Source organism: Aptenodytes patagonicus, chromosome 3 (genome assembly GCF_965638725.1).
Source record: "Aptenodytes patagonicus chromosome 3, bAptPat1.pri.cur, whole genome shotgun sequence".
Taxonomy (NCBI): Eukaryota; Metazoa; Chordata; class Aves; order Sphenisciformes; family Spheniscidae; genus Aptenodytes; species Aptenodytes patagonicus.
Genome location: NC_134951.1, coordinates 31647498 through 31664115, shown reverse-complemented (window position 1 = coordinate 31664115; position 16618 = coordinate 31647498). Strand labels below are relative to the sequence as shown.

At 41.6% G+C, this 16618-nt stretch overlaps 1 protein-coding gene across 1 annotated transcript in view; it reads left to right on the top strand.

Annotated features, from left to right (window-relative positions):
- Positions 1-16618, top strand: part of EYS (eyes shut homolog) — a 1011092-nt gene that overhangs the window by 755508 nt on the left and 238966 nt on the right. The window contains exon 36 of the mRNA XM_076332996.1: positions 4378-4607. Coding sequence (XP_076189111.1) covers positions 4378-4607 — 230 coding nt within the window. The remainder of the gene's footprint in view (positions 1-4377; positions 4608-16618) is intronic.

Below are 16618 nucleotides of genomic sequence, written 5' to 3'. Positions count from 1 at the left end.
CATCAACCTGGTTCAGGAAAAACGTCAGAGTGCTTCTGCAGACATGGCTGCCATCAGCCTGATAATGAATTACTTTGGGGACAAGCCTGCTCTCTTTGCAGGTCTCAGTTTGAAGTCCATTATACAGATAGATCACCCCTATGAATTTTTTTCTTATATTTAGGTGGAATTTCTTGTATTTCAGTTTGTGTCCATTGCTCCATGTCCTTTCACTGGCCGCCAGCGAGAAGAGTCTGGCTCCATCTTCTCCCCTCCCCTCCACCTCAGGTATTTATACAAATTGTCAAGATCCCCCTGAGCCTTCCTTTCTCCAGGCTGAACCGTGCCAGCTCTCTCGGCCCCAGTCACTGGCCCCAGCGCAGGGGTTAAAACAGCGACACCCAGCTCAGCCCCCGGCAAGGCTGAGCCCCTGCGCTGCTGGGTCAGTGCACAGCCGGGGCCTCCCAGATGTTTTGTTAACTTTTTAATCCGCAGTGCCTCTATCTCCACACACTAATAGTTCCAGGCTCTTTTTGAAAAGAGGAGGAGAGCGTAGGGGAGCGGGAAGCACAGTTGGTTAGGCTATGTGTGCTTTTGGTTTAACAACATAACATTGAGTATGATCCCTAAGCACTACATCCCTGCCACTCAGTTGATCATACATCTCCTTGAGTGGTAAAGAATGTAATATAATATAAACAAAACTTCAAATTGCACTAACATCTATATTTAGACAAGCATTTCAAACTTACATGCACTCAGCTATGAAACACAAGGTTACAGGCCTCTAAAGCTCAGCTGTTTGAGCTCATCTTAAGATTAAAAACAATGTGTTGATGCTTGCAGTAAGTTAGAAGATCTTCGTGTGCATTGTTGACCTGAGAAGCAGTGACAAGCTGGGAAATTGAAAAGAAAAAAAAACAGAAAATTGTGGCCTTGTTGTGTTGTAACAGTGAATCAAGTTTTGCTTGATTTATTTTTGTTACACTTTGTCAAAACTTCTAACACCTCAATCACTAAATTACTTTAAACACTTCCTGGCTCTTTATTCAAATAAATGTTTTAGTTAAACTGCATTGAGCCAAGGTCATTACTTATTCACAGAAGCATCTTGAATGGCTTGTGAGTGCAGCTGCAGACGTTTGCCCCACTAACAAGCCCAGGCAAACTCTTCTCTGTTTTTCCAGTAAGGCAGCGAGCTGCAGGGTGCCTGGAAGCGGTGCTGGCACGTAAGCAGTCAGGCACCATCTAGAAGCAAAACATCCAGAACAACACTGCAAAGGCTGACATCCTGTGAAAGACTAGCAAATGAACCAGGGAGAAATCAACCTGCCAAGGAGCTTTCCTTTCTTTCTTCTCCGCGGATTAGAATGTCAATCAAAAAATGAAGCAAGGCTGCATTACTTGTGCTCATAAAATTTCATTTGAAGCACACTCCTGTGATTCTGTTTTAGAGAAAAACAGTAGCTTCCCACCCGAAAGGGGATGTGGGAAGGATTCCACAGCTGGAAATCAGTGCTTCCAGTGAACACAAGAACGCACAATTTGCCAGTCAGGCAGGTATCCCTCTCATTCAGTATTTTACCCCTGAGGGTAGCTGTGACCAGATTCAGAGGAATAAATTTTGCAATGGTCATCTATAGGATTATCTGTCATTAGAGAAATGATCTTTCTAATAGCTAGTAGTGAGAGCTTAGTTTATGCCCTGATTCTTCCCCAGGTTTTATTTAGTTTTTGTTGTTGGGTTTTTTTCAGGAGGAACAGAAAAATCAACCCCAAATCCCAGTAATAGCTCCCAATAAATTTGTCCCGTAAATGTCTGATTCTTTATGTAAGCCTACTATTAGTTCAGAGTTTCTCAAACATATAGGTTATGTTTGGGGAGAAAATGAAGATTTTTTTTTTTTTTTTTCATCAGTGGTTATAATCTCAGCAGCATGTGACTAAGCATTTTCAATTTGCTGTGTTAGCCTGGTAGAAGAGAGCACATGTTAGTGCACTCTTAATGCTGCTCTGAATGGAATAGCCCATACGAAGATCATGTTAGTTATTTCCCTTAGGGGAATGGGTGGTTATAAACCCAGCAATTTCTTTGTTGTAATTCTATTCATATACATGGAAATGTTGGTATTCTATTCATGTAAATAGAAATAAACAGGAAGTCACTTATTTTTCTCAAATTTCCAAGCCTCTTATCGGCAAGTCCTCAGCCTCCAAAATCTTTTAGGGATTTGTTTTCAGCCTTCTTGTTGTTTGACATCTTTTTGGATGCTTTTCTCTCATATACAGTAGATGGCTTTTAACTGCCTTGACATCCCTGTATCCTCATTTCTAACCACCATAGTGTGTGTGTTTTGGCTATCATGTTTTGGATGCAGTCTGCATCCCTGCTTCAGTATCCCCTTCTAATGCTTCGCTTACCATTACTGCTCTGCACGTCTCCACTTTGCTGTCAAATAAGCCCTGTGTCCCTTTTGTTCTTTCCCAGGCTCTACTCCGGTCTCAATTACTGCGCCTTTCTCTGGGTCCTCTTAGTTATTTACTTTGTCCTGAAATATTTCTGTCCTTCCTCTGTCCAGCTTCTTTTCCTCCCTACCTGCCTCTCAGCATGTATAATTTTCTTTGTACAGGTGTTGTATTGATAATTCAGAGAACTGATTTTTCAATAGTGAGATTTACAGATGACATACTTCCTTCGGATGTGTTATATTGTTTTCTTTCAGAATATTCTGAAGTTTGTTAGTACTTTCTAAAATATGGATTTCAAAAAGTAAATTATTAAAATCAGTTTTCAGGTTGTCATGACTAAATGGGATATGTAAAAAATTTGGAAGCTAGATTTAAGAAGACAGGTGCCTGGAGTGGAGAATGCAAAGTCACACTGAAGGTGTCCCATCACACTGCTATGTCCCCATCTACCTTGCTTCTGCAGTCACACTCTATTCCCATGATGCATCATCCCTTTCAAATGCTTCTTTTTAAGACATACTCCAACTTCTACAATATGGTGAAGCAGAAGTTTTAGCTGATACAAGAGCAAGTGACAAGGAGAGAGGGGAAGGTGCGGCAGGGGCAAATATATGATTTTTTTAATTTTAATTTTTGTAAAGCAGGTTTATACCCCCATTTTCACCAAAATAAGTAAGAATTTAGCCATTGATGTTTAACACATTGCCAAAATGCTGACTTTCACTGGCTGTGACACCTATAAACCATTGTATGGAGTATTTAATTTCTATGTTCTGTTTTGGCCAAAATGTTAGTGACATTTCAGTTCAATCTAGTCTCCCTTTCTCGAATATGATTTTTTTTTGTGCAACATTAAGATGTAAGAGAAATATTCAGAAAGTTTAAAATTACCAATGAAGTAAAAATAGTAAGGTATTTTATTAGATTATTGTTGCCAAAATTCAGAATTAGAAGTTGCTTTCTGGAAAAACGTAGAACCTCTTGAACTTCATAAAATGAAAGAAGAATGCCTATCTCTTATGTAAAATTTAGTGAAAACTATTTTTTTAATTGTGCAAGCTTATTAAATAGTCATGAATCTTCTTGCAACTTTTGATTCCTTTTGCTTTGTCCTTATCCTAGTAATTTGTGTGATGCACTTAAGTTGTTCTGGTTGGTAAATCGGTAGCCTTAAATTTGTAGATTTTAGTGAGTCACAAGTTTGGCTCTCTGGATAAAACAAAAAGCAGTAATAAACAGAGTTGATAATTAGGGCAAACAGGTGGTATTGCTAACTAATTTCTAGCAACTCTGAGATAGGAAATAATTAAAAAGGAAGCAACTGATTAACATAGCCTAGTAGTTAATGTAAGAGCTCAAAAATTGAGAAGAGAGAGATAATGTCATTCTAAACAAGAAAGTTCGTGGGGAAAAATTAAAACAAAATCATATCTCTCTCTCTCCCCTCCCCCCATATAGTTATTTCTATGAATTAAAAGATACTGTATTGCTGTATTACAGCATTTTCTTTCTGCATATGCATGCTTAATCTACTTGTATGGAAGTCATGTCTTCTAGAACAGCCTTATGAGATTTGGTAACTTCAAGTAATAAATTATTTAATAATACAAGCCTGTATTTATTTATAACTCCATTGTTGACATCCACCAAAAAGGAATTATAAGAGCATCTACAAACTGTGCTACATGCATGGAGGTTATTTCTTGCTCCCTCACAGGGAAAAATACCTTCATTATCTTTTTGCTAGATTTCAGGATGGGGACTTGATTTGGGAATTACCAATGTACTCACATTTTCTTACATATATCTGAATCTCTGAATCCGAATTTCTAAACAAGAAAACCTACTGTTTTTAAATGAAGCTGAAGTGTAGTTGCAAAATTAGGTCTCATGATGTTTTGTTTTGTTATGTTGTCTCTATCCTTTCAGGATTCCTGTAACCACACATCTGTCAACAGCATTCCCTATGGTTTCTTCTGATGTGCCTGAGTTGCCTGAGCCTGTTGTGCCCTCTCAGATTTCCCCCAAATTGCCATCTGTATGCCAGGAAGGACTGTGCCATAACGGAGGGACTTGTCATCCTCTCTCTCTGCCTACTGGGGCCACCTCGTTTCGGTGCGACTGCCCACTACACTTCACTGGTCGATTCTGTGAAAAAGGTAGTTGTGGTTCATTCTTTTTTTATTAGTTGTGAAATGCAAGTCTTATGCTTCTCTGGAGCAGGAAAAGGGGAAGAGGTAATGATAATCATGTTTCTCTGCTTCTCATCCCAGTTACTCTTGGTAACTCAGGAGTAGATTCATTGAGGTATTTAGAATAATACTTATTTGCAGTGTAAGATGGGCGATATGAGTCAGGCACACTAGCAAGAGTTGGAGGCTTGAGTTAATGAAAAAAAATATTGTATTATTTGTGCAAGTTGTTGTGCACTGTGTTAATGCATGTTATGCAACGTAGTGTTTCTGGGACAGAAGAAAGTTAACTTATGAAAATAAGGAGAAGATTTTCTCAACAGACTGTATGTTTTCCATTTCTACAGATTGTTCTTTTTTCACCACTGTGCCTGGTCCTTTGATGAAAAAGGCTTTTTTTACTCTGTAGCTCATTTATATTTCTATTGTATTACTGTTGCTCATAAAGCACAGATTAGTCAAATGAACATAATTTAATTAGAATTTGAATAGAAAATTCTTTGAACAATTTTGGTGTCTTTGTAAAAAGAATCAAGGCTATAAGACAAACTGATCAATAACTGCTAGGGGGTTTGTTTTGTAATTGTATTCATTTTGCATAACTGCTTTTCAGAAAATTCTTTTCTATGACAGATTTTATAGCTGGCTTCAAAATCTGTTTTAGCTTTTAAGGTACAGTGGGTTAGAAATGGCGGTGGACAATTCTCATAGTATTAAAGGACATTACTGGTGTACAGGAAAAGAAGAAAAAAATTGTCTAGATTGTGGTTATACAACAGTCACATCCTCCTAATGAACTTCCCATGGTATGAAATACAGGCAACTAGAGTTAAAAATGTCCTTGCCAGACTGCCAGTATATCTGAGCTAATGTCACCTTGCTTTACTGTCTGAAAGTAGGTCATTACACTCACTATATGTGAAAGCAATCAATGACTGTGAGCTCAGAAAAAAAAAAAAATGTCATGTGTTGCTTAGCTATCAGGGAATATTTTACCTTTCAGCCTTTCCCAAGTTTATAATAAATTAAATCACATATTTTCAAATTGTCAGTGTTAAAATTGAATTCTGTGAATATCTTCTATGCATTTGGTATCCAGGCATACTATCTGCACTTGTTTTCAACACATGCAGCTGTGCAAACTGCACCATAAAATAGCGGAACCAAAATAGTGTGTTTCCTTCAAAGATAACAGATTTAGTTACCATTCAGTGTGTGTTTCAATGAAGTATTTTCAATATTTCAATAAAGTGTTTTATTTATTTACATACACTTTATGTGCCAGAATTCCCTTCTGTGTTCCAAAGAATGCAGTTGGCATGCTTTGTATCAGCATCATCTGTGGTATTTTGGATGGGAGCAGGTTTTAGCTTTTCCCAAGGGTTATGCCAGGAGTAAGCAATGTTAAATTTAAGAAGGAGTCTGATAGACATCCTGTGGTAGTAGGCCATATCAGTGTATATGCACAACCACTCTGTTGGGTGACATCTTGTCTGGACTCCACTGGTGCCTTCTACCAGTGTCTGATTGCTGCCGCCTTCTGACCTAGTCTTACCTTCCAGTTGATCTGTCAGTTTCCAGGAGTCGTAGAAGACTTTGGTGTTTTTAACAAAAACTGATATAATCTATGTTTGAATCATATTATTTGGATGGAGTACTCACTGCCCTGTGCCACAGACTTTGGTAGAAGTACCTTCCGGACCACTGATTGAAACAGCTATTTTTGAGTTGCTCATTCAAAAATACATCATCCTAAACCGTTTTCTCCTTTGAAGCTTAACCAGTACAGGCCTGCTGAGTTTATACAATGGGATGAGTTGACTGCCTTCCAACTACATTTCCAAGGGAACTTCACATGTTTATCTTACCTGTGTAAAGGAAGGGGTCCACTTGCCTCTCTTTCTGTGACTTTGTTTCAAAAATTATGTGTGAAAACATGACTTGATTATGACTACCTGAAGAGCAAATTAAAAGCAGGGGACTATTACAATAAGTCACAGTTGTAACCAAATCTCTGATGATTAGGACCGAAGCATCCTACGTTAGACACACTGGTAACTATTCCATTCAATAAAATCAGAATACAAGCCTTAAAAAAAACCTGAAACAAGTAGCTCCTTTTGAGAATATAACCTCAGCTGTATAATCATATCATCCTTTTAATGGTCTAGTTTCCATGAGAGACCTTTTCTTTTTTTCTAAAATTGGAAGAGATGCCATTTGCTTTGCTGAAGCTTGCAAGCATGCTTAATGATGAGATTTTAACAGCAATCCATTTTTCTGCATAGGATGTCTTTTAATAGTTCTGGCACTGGAAGAAGAACATTTTTCTTCTTTTTTCCTTTGTGTGGAGAAGACAAATTAAAGAGTTCCTCTTTTCACAGAGCTCTGCTTTTACCCTCTACAACCCCACCGTCAATACAGGGAACAGCTTCCCGCTTCATGCTTACCGCTCCTGGGTCAGCCAGGGCTGCGGTATGTGACAGGCTCATCGACAGCTCACTGGGGCAGCTACTACCCAGGGCATGTGCTGTCACATTACATGTTTATATAGATCAGGATCAGATTTGATGTATCCTGTATTTAGCAGCTGAAAAGTAACTGAAGCATAATGTGATTTTATTTAATCCTAAAGTTTCAATGAGATTGATAGTTTAGTGTAATGAGACCAGAAATTGCCCAACTGAACTATTGTTGTAAACCTTCGACATTCAGGGACCAGTTCTTCAAGAAGTCTGGAAAGAACTCATAATTACAGGAGATAAGGGCATCTGTAATCATTTTCTAATTATTTACTATAGATCTTGCAAGGGAGAAAGTAAATTATCAAGAATGCAATCCAGAAACTTTGTTCCAGTCAGGGAAATTGTCTCTTGACTCCTTAAAGATAGCTGTGATCTGTTTTAATCATGCTATAATGTATACCTGTACATTTCAGTAAATGTACTTCTTAATCATCTTAGTGATCTACCTTGTACCTAACTAATTTTCAGCAAGAAAATATACCATACACTCAATTGACATAGTAACACTCAACATGGCATATCACAGGGTCTTATATACAAACCCTGTGTAGGCATCTTGGCTCTATTGTAATGTGTGCATTTGCTTATTTCATATCTAGGTTAAGATACACTGCTTAGTTTCTTACTAACAACTGTATATTTCTGACAGTGTATATGATCATCTTCTAGAGTGAAAGCAAGTGAATGTTATTTTCTCAGTTATGTGGTTCAACTTGATAGTGTTTTATTGTATGCAATATTGCATTTTCCTATTTGATTGCTCCTTAACTAATAAACTCCAGCAGCTTGTTCTGCCCTTATGAGAAATATGTTCAAGTCGTAAGTGTCATTACGGATACATAAGGCCAAGCCAGTTTATTTAAATATGTAGTGTATTCACCCTAAACAATCAGATACCTCTGAAATCTGAAATGTCCTTAAATGACAATTTTGAAAAGTGGAAATCCGTCTCCATTTTTCTAAGGAAATAGAAAATTATGGGTACAACCAGTGTATTTGCTGAAGTCAAATTGAAGATATCAACACTGGATATATGCCAAAATATACAAAGTAAGGAATTAGTCTAAAGCCTATATGTGCAACCATCTGAGGCCTCAGTTCCCTTTAATACTGTTTTCAGTATTTTCCTTTTTTTTTTAACTACAAATTACCAAGTTTCTGGAAATGAGAAGTTGTTACAAGCATTATTTTGAAAGCTCTAACTTTAAATGCAGTGTAGAAAATTTGCTGCCAATGTAAATTTAATCTTTATTACTGAGCAGTGAGCGCTAGGTCATACAATAGAAAGGGAGGATTGTGTAGATAGGGAATACAGTAAAGGGTAAATAACGTACTCTGAGCTACCTTTTTTTCTTTTTCCTTTCTGGGTAAATAAGCTTTTTGATTTAATATGAAATGTATCATTCTTTCCTCCATGAAACAATTCTTTATTAGCTAAGCTGTTATATGTGCTTCATTGTGAAATTCCTACACACGAGTGTAAAAAATGTAATGCTTCTGCTTTAGCATGAAGGCAGATGGTAGTCTATTACTGTAAAGTTCATAGCAATAGGTTTGGAATATCACTGTCTTGCATGTGCAAAGAAAGTATGTCCCTGACTGTTAATTATAAGATTAACATTTTTAAAGTCTCCGAAATTTTTAGTATTCTGTAAAAGTTTTATAAATTGTTCAAAAAAAAGAATATTTAAATGTCATGTGTTAAAAACAGGAAATCTGTTTAATTTTATATGTTGCCTGTGTATATTCTTTACATTACTTAAAGGTCAACTCCTTTGACAAAACTACAAAACCAGGAGTAAAATGGGAGGCTGTTACAGGCATTTATCTTGCAACAGTCCCACCTGGAGACTTTACTACATTTGTTCCCTGGGATACACTTGTTGAATTCCTGATTTGTTGAGCAATACTTGATAAGATAACCCTGAACTGTAGAGGTTTCTTTTACTAGCAGCTTTTCTAGACTTTGTTCCTAACTTAACATTTCTAACTTGCACCATTGACTATTATCATTCATCTCTGACAATTTTTTTTTTGTCTTTATGTATTTGGTTTTGAAAATAAGTGCAATCAGTCCAATTTCTGTGATTTCAGCCACATTTAGAAGCATACAGTCTAATGTCTCCAGTAGGTCATATATCTGTTTATCTCCTTAATAATGTTGATACTGTGTATGTATGATTTAAAACAAGTCTGTGACAATTTCCATCAAAAAGAAGGATGAGGAAGAGGGAATCATATAAAGAAGTATGGCTGAGGAAGGACAACCATGCGTTCATTTCCACATTCAAGTCTCAGTCTGAGGTACCCAGAAAGAAAAACAGGATACTGTTACTCCGTATCCTCTGTTTTTCCAGAATTCAAGTGTTCTTTCACCCATTTTGTCCTCCCTCAAAATGATTCATAACCTTGTAGGACTCTGTGAGCAGAAGTTTAGAGATATGTATAAACTTCAGTAATTAATTTGATGTCATAAACCACAGCCTATGTCTAAATTCATGAGATACCTATTGATTTCCCACAAAATGCATTTATTTGTGTATGTAAAACTTTCACATGAACTCTGTAGCTTTTGGGCTAGATTTGAAAAAAAGTAGTAAGTTTTCCTTTAAGATTTAGAATGTTTTTTTAGAAGATGACTTTAAAAATTAAGAACACAGTAGGCTTGTTAAGAACAAACAAGTATTTAGCCAGAAGTTAAATAACTTTGTATATTGGCTTTGATACACTAGTTGCCATTATAGCAATTTTGAAATTGTGCGTAGGTCACTCCCACAGGTGATCAGCTCCGGTGCAGGCATGTCCCGCAGCGGAGCAGCAGATTGTGGCATACAGGGGACTTTCCTGAGCTGGGAAACCCACAGGGGAGCTCAGAGACCCGCCAGGAGCCGGCAGCTCTCACAAGGGGCCAGGAGCAACAGCTGCCACCCCCCACTCCCACTAAAGGCAGCCCCAGGGAACACTAGCCACCAGGAGCACTGCGAACAGGATGGGCAAACAGGGCATGGCACATCAGCTAGGGCGTGGCGTGGCAGTTTGCATAGCCATTTGCGAGGGAAGGCACCTCTTCGAAGGAGAGGCATTCCACGGGCCAAGCGGGGGACTCGGTGTACACATAACCCAGCAACTGGGCACAGGTTAAGGGCACTCATCCTACCCGACCCTCAAGGCAGAATGGCGGGCACTCGTCTGAGGGTAAAGGCTGCGGCTCCAGCTGGGGGGTCTGCACCATCTACCCCAGCGGCGGCCGATGCCTCCACGCAGACAGAACTGCTGAAGGGAGAGGCTGCAGCGCAGACCTCAGGCTGCAGGAAGTGCCCAGACCTCTCTCCTGGGGTAGGGACAGGCAGCAGAACTGCCTGCAAAAGATGTGCCCAGGTTGAGAACCTCCTGCAGCAGGTGGCTGAGCTGCAGGAGGCTGTGAGAAGGCTGCGTAACATCAGGGAGGCAGAGAAGGACCTAGATAGCTGGTTCCAAGCACAGTCTGAACCGGAAATGCAGCCCACGACCAAACAGCCAAAAACTCCCCCACCGGCATACACAGAAGGGAGCAGGGGGGCCAATAATGCAGAAGAATGGACGGTTGCAAAGGCAAGGAACAGCAGGAGGATGAGTCTTCCCCCGAAGCCTGAGGTGCCCTTGCAGAACCACTTCACCTCTCTGCAGGCTGAAAAGGAAAGTCCTGTCACACCAGGAGAAGCGCTGGAGCTGAGTAATGCAGCCCGATCTGCCCCCTGTATAACAACCAGCGCAACTAAGAGAAGGCGACGGGTGATAGTAGTAGGCGACTCTCTTCTGAGAGGTACGGAGGCACCCATTTGCCGACTGGACACACTCTCTAGAGAGGTGTGCTGCTTACCAGGGGCTCGCATCAGGGATGTCACAGAGAGACTACCAAGCCTCGTACAGTCCACTGACTATTACCCACTGCTGCTGTTTCACGTGGGCACCAGTGACACGGCCAGGAGCAGTCTGAGGACTATCAAGAAGGATTACAGAGCCCTGAGAGCGGCGGTAAGGGACTCGGGAGCGCAGGTAGTTTTTTCATCAATCCTGTCAGTCAAAGGGAAGGGGTTTGAAAGGGCCAGTCGAATCTGGCGAGTCAACTAATGGTTACGGGACTGGTGCCACAGCCAGGGGTTCGGCTACTTAGACCATGGGACTCACTTTGAGAAACCTGGTCTACTGGGGGCTGACGGGGTCCATCTGTCAGAGAAGGGGAAGAGCATCTTCGGTCATAGGCTTGCCAGGCTGGTGAAGAGGGCTTTAAACTAGAGATGCCAGTGGAGGGGAACCTCAATCCATCCTACTCCTACCAGCTTGATGCCAGGGCCAGCAATAGATGCCCAGAGCCTGGGGAAGGAACACAGGTCAGCAGGAGAGCGCCTGAAGAGCAGCACAAAGGAACTCCAGCCAGTAAGACAGCTTCATCGGGGGCGCAACTTAAATGCCTCTATGCAAACACACATAGCATGGGGAATACACAAGAGGAGTTAGAGACGTGTGCACGCCTGCAGGGCTATGACGTTATTGGCATCACGGAGATGTGGTGGGATGGCTCCTATGATTGGAGTGTTGGGATGGAGGGATACAGGCTCTTTAGGAAGGGCAGGCAGGGGAGATGAGGAGGGGGTGTTGCCCTCTGTGTCAATGACCAGCTGGAGTGCATGGAGCTCTGCCTGGGGATGGATGAGGAGCAAACTGAGAGCTTATGGGTCAGAATTAAAGGGAAGGCAGGGACAGGTGACATTATGGTGGGGGTCTGCTACAGGCCACTCGACCAGGAAGACCGAGCAGATGAGGCCCTCTATAGACAGATAGGAGCAGCCTCACAAGCCCTGGTCCTCATGGGGGACTTCAACCACCCCAACATCTGTTGGAGGGACAACACGGCAGGGCATAAGCAATCCGGAAGGTTCCTGGAATACATCGATGATAACTTCCTTCTCCAAGTGGTAGAGAAGCCAACGAGGAGAGGTGCTATGCTGGGCCTAGTTCTCACCAACAAGGAGGGGCTGGTGGGGAATGTGGAGCTCAAGGGCAGCCTGGGCTGCAGTGACCACGAAATGGTGGAGTTCAAGATCCTGAGAACACCGAGGAGGGTGCACAGCAAGCTCACTACCCTGGACTTCAGGAGGGCAGACTTTGGCCTCCTCAGGGATCTGCTTGGTAGAGTGCCATGGGACAAAGCCCTGGAGGGAAGAGGGGCCCAAGAAAGCTGGGTAATATTCAAGGATCACCTCCTCCAAGCTCAGGAGCAATGCATCCCAACAAGGAGGAAGTCAGGCAAAAACACCAGGAGGCCTGCGTGGATGGACAAGGAGCTCCTGGACAAACTCAAAGACAAAAAGGAAGCCTACAGAGGGTGGAAGCAAGGACAGGTAGCCTGGGAGGAATACAGAGAAATTGTCCGAGCAGCCAGGGATCAAGTTAGGAAAGCTAAAGCCCTGATAGAATTAAATCTGACCAGGGACATCAAGGGCAACAAGAAAAGAGTCTATAAGTATGTTGGGGATAAAAGGAAGCCGAGGGAAAATGTGGGTCCTCTCCAGAACGAAATGGGAGACCTAGTTACCCAGGACACGGAGAGCGTGGAGGTACTCAATGACTTTTTTGCCTTGGTCTTCACTGGCAAGTACTCGAGCCTCACCGCCCAAGCCGCAGAAGACAAAGGTGGGGACTGGGAGAATGAAGAGCCGCCCACTGTGGGAGAACATCAGGTTTGAGACCATCTAAGGCACCTGAAGGTGCACAAGTCCATGGGACCCAATGAGATCCATCCGCAGGTCCTGAAGGAACTGGCGGATGAAGTTGCTAAGCCACTATCCAGTGTATTTGAGAAGTCGTGGCAGTCCGGTGAAGCTCCCACTGACTGGAAAAGGGGAAACATAACCCCCATTTTTAAAAAGGGAAAAAGGGAAGACCCGGGGAACTACAGGCCAGTCAGTCTCACATCTGTGCCTGGGAAGATCATGGAACAGATCCTCCTGGAAGCTATGCTAAGGCACATGGAGGACAGGGAGGTGATGTGAGACAGCCAGCATGGCTTCACCAAGGGCAAGTCCTGCCTGACTAATCTAGTGGCCTTCTATGATGGAGTGACTACATCAGCGGACATGGGAAGGGCTACAGATGTCGTCTCTCTGGACCTCTGTCAGGCCTTTGACACGGTCCCCCACAACATCCTTCTCTCTAAACTGGAGAGGTATGGATTTGATGGGTGGACAGTCCAGTGGGTGAGGAATTGGTTAGGTGGTCACATCCAGAGGGTAGTGGCCAATGGCTCAATGTCCAGATGGAGGTTGGTGATGAGTGGCGACCCGCAGGGGCCCGTATTGGGACCAGTACTGTTTAATATCTTCATCAATGACATGGACAGTGGGATCGAGTGCACCCTCAGCAAGTTTGCAGATGACACCAAGCTGAGTGCTGCAGTTGACACACCAGAGGGACGGGATGCCATCCAGAGGGACCTGGACAAGTTCGAGAAGTGGGCCCATGTGAACCTCATGAGGTTTAACAAGGCCAAGTGCAGGGTCCTGCACCTGGGTCGGGGCAACCCCCGGGATCAATACAGGCTGGGGGATGAAGGGATTGAGAGCAGCCCTGCCGAGAAGGACTTGGGGGTACTGGTGGATGAAAAGCTGGACGTGAGCCAGCAATGTGCGCTCGCAGCCCAGAAGGCCACTCGTATCCTGGGCTGCATCAACAGAAGCGTGGCCAGCAGGTCGAGGGAGGTGATTCTGCCCCTCTCCTCTGCTCTGGTGAGACCCCACCTGGAGTACTGTGTCCAGCTCTGGAGCCCTCAGCATAAGAACAACACGGACCTGTTGGAGCGGGTCCAGAAGAGGGCCACAAAAATGATCACGGGGATGGAACACCTCTCCTATGAAGAAAGGCTGAGAGAGTTGGGGTTGTTCAGCCTAGAGAAGAGAAGGCTTCAGGGAGACCTTCTTGCAGCCTATCAGTACTTAAAGGGGGCTTATAAAAAAGGTGGTGGCAAACTTTTTAGCAGGGCCTGTTGTGGCAGGACAAGGGGGAATGGCTTTAAACTAAAGGGGGGTAGACTGAGACTAGATAGAAGGAAGACATTTTTTACGCTGAGGGTGGTGAAACCCTGGCACAGGTTGCCCAGAGAGGTGGATGGATGCCCCATCCCTGGAAACTTTCAAGGTCAGGTTGGACGGGGCTCTGAGCAACCTGATCTAGTTAAAGATGTCCCTGCCCACAGCATGGGGGTTGGACTAGATGACCTTTAGAGGTCCCTTCCAACCCAAACTATTCTATGATTCTATAATTCTATAAAATAGCTAGCCATTCCCATACAGTTTATTTGATATCATAAAATTCAACAGAAGTACTATTTTGGTGAGCAATGCAAAAAGGAATTGTCTAAATTAACTTAAACGTTCTTCTCTGCACTTTCACTCATGGATATAATCTTGTGCCTTGATATGAGACTAGGTAAACCTTGTGAGGTGTAACTTAACACTTCATAATACTCTGCATCTGTGAGTAATCACATTAGTTGCACAGTCACCTGGACTTATCATATGGTCCCTACTTTTTTTCTTTCTTAGTTCACAAAATTATGGAGAAGTTTTTGAAGATATCTAAAATAACTCCAATCTGATGCCATCTTTTTTTATCAGTTACTACATATCAGGTTTTTATTTTAATGTGGGTTAACTTGCTGAAGTGTTTTTGAAACCAAGGGAAAATGGGATTTTGAGGGAAGAGCAGCTGGGTTCACAAGGAAGTGGTGAAGCAATTTTCAACTAATCCTTCTTCTGCCCTCCTGAACACTTTTGTAGAATTTTACCACCTCAGAAGCAAGTGTCTGTGTAACTGAGCTTTAATACAACTTAATATGACATTTTCACATAATTTAGAAATTATGTCCCAGATCCAGTGGAGCACGTAAGCTTTACATGCATTTAACTGTAAGAGTGTAAGAAATCTGTGTGATTCATGTGCTTAATGTTAAGGGTGCAGGTATTCTGCTACGTCAGATCCTGAATTAGGATCCATCCGTTCTGTTCCTAGTTTTGTCATTTGTGTAGCTTATGAGTTAAAAACAACCTACACCTCAAACCCTTCTAGAGGAGTTCATGAAATTGTAAAGGAATGCGGCAGTTTTCTGTGATTATTAAGACTAGATTAAAAATGTGATTAAATGAGAGCTTAAGATACACCTTATTTATACCTAGAGGGAAGATAATGAGAAAGAAAGAGCTTGTTGAGATAAGGAAAGAGCTCTTCAAAGCACCAACCAACTCTAACAACTGATGTTCCAGTCTCTGTAAAGCTATTTTTCATTGCAACTGCCACCTACCCCCAAACCATGAGCTTCAGAACAGCTATAGGTTCTACTGCTATAAGGTATACTATAGAGCTATAGGGTTGTCTTACTGAACAGAGTTGATATATATTTCACAAGTCTGTTCTGGGAAAGAACATTATGGAGCCTGTTGGGCATTTCTTGCTTTGAAAGATTACGGTGAAAACAGTTAATAGTGATGGAAACATTTTAAATAGTTGTCAATTTGCTAATACATTCTCTGATTTGTGTTCACATCCATTCACAACCAGTCATGAGCCATTTAAAATAATTAAGTAGTGTTTTTAAGTATTGTTTAAAGATTTTTTTTTCATTTGGATGTTATTAAAATTGAGATAGCTGTAGCATTTTGTTATAAAGGCTTGCATGGATAAGCACTTTTCAAGAAGTTATGCTTTTATTTCTGGGAAAAACAATTGATAAAATCAGTAGAAACCTCTGTCTCCTCACATAGATCAGACCTGTGAAATTTTGGCATTTCTAGCATTAGGCATCTAAATCACTATTTCTTTAATGTGGATGAAACTTTTCTTGTGATAGTAATCTTTAGGAGAATTGAAACAATTTGAGAACAAACACTATTTTGGACAAGAACAGATAACAGAAAATGAAATAATGATGAGTTTAGAATTTGTGGAGAACAAGCTTGCTTCCCTTCATTTTCAGCTTGAAAATGTCGGTATAAAATTGATTGTTTCTAAAGCTTGTAACCTGTTCAGCTGCTAATCTCCCAGCTCCTTCGAGCCATTTTTCATTCAAAGATAACCATTGTTGCATAGGTGATAAATACTTGCTTTTTTTCTTCCTTTACTTTTCCATTTATGGCATTGTCTGGGAACACCTTCTTTCAGTAACACCTGAATTGCTGCTATTTGTTCTGTAGGTGCTAATTTGCTGGTAATCAAGTCATCTGCAGAAATGCTGTGTGTCTCCCCAGGCAGTATGGCAATGCTTACTTTCTGAGCTTGGCTCATTTGCATTCTTCCACAGGAAATACCATGTAATGAAGCAGGTGAGGTACTAAATAATGTCTTTGAGCTTTAGTACATAGCCTGTAAGAAAGAGACATAGAAGACTGGGTTTGCTTTTATAGCACACAATAAACAACAGTT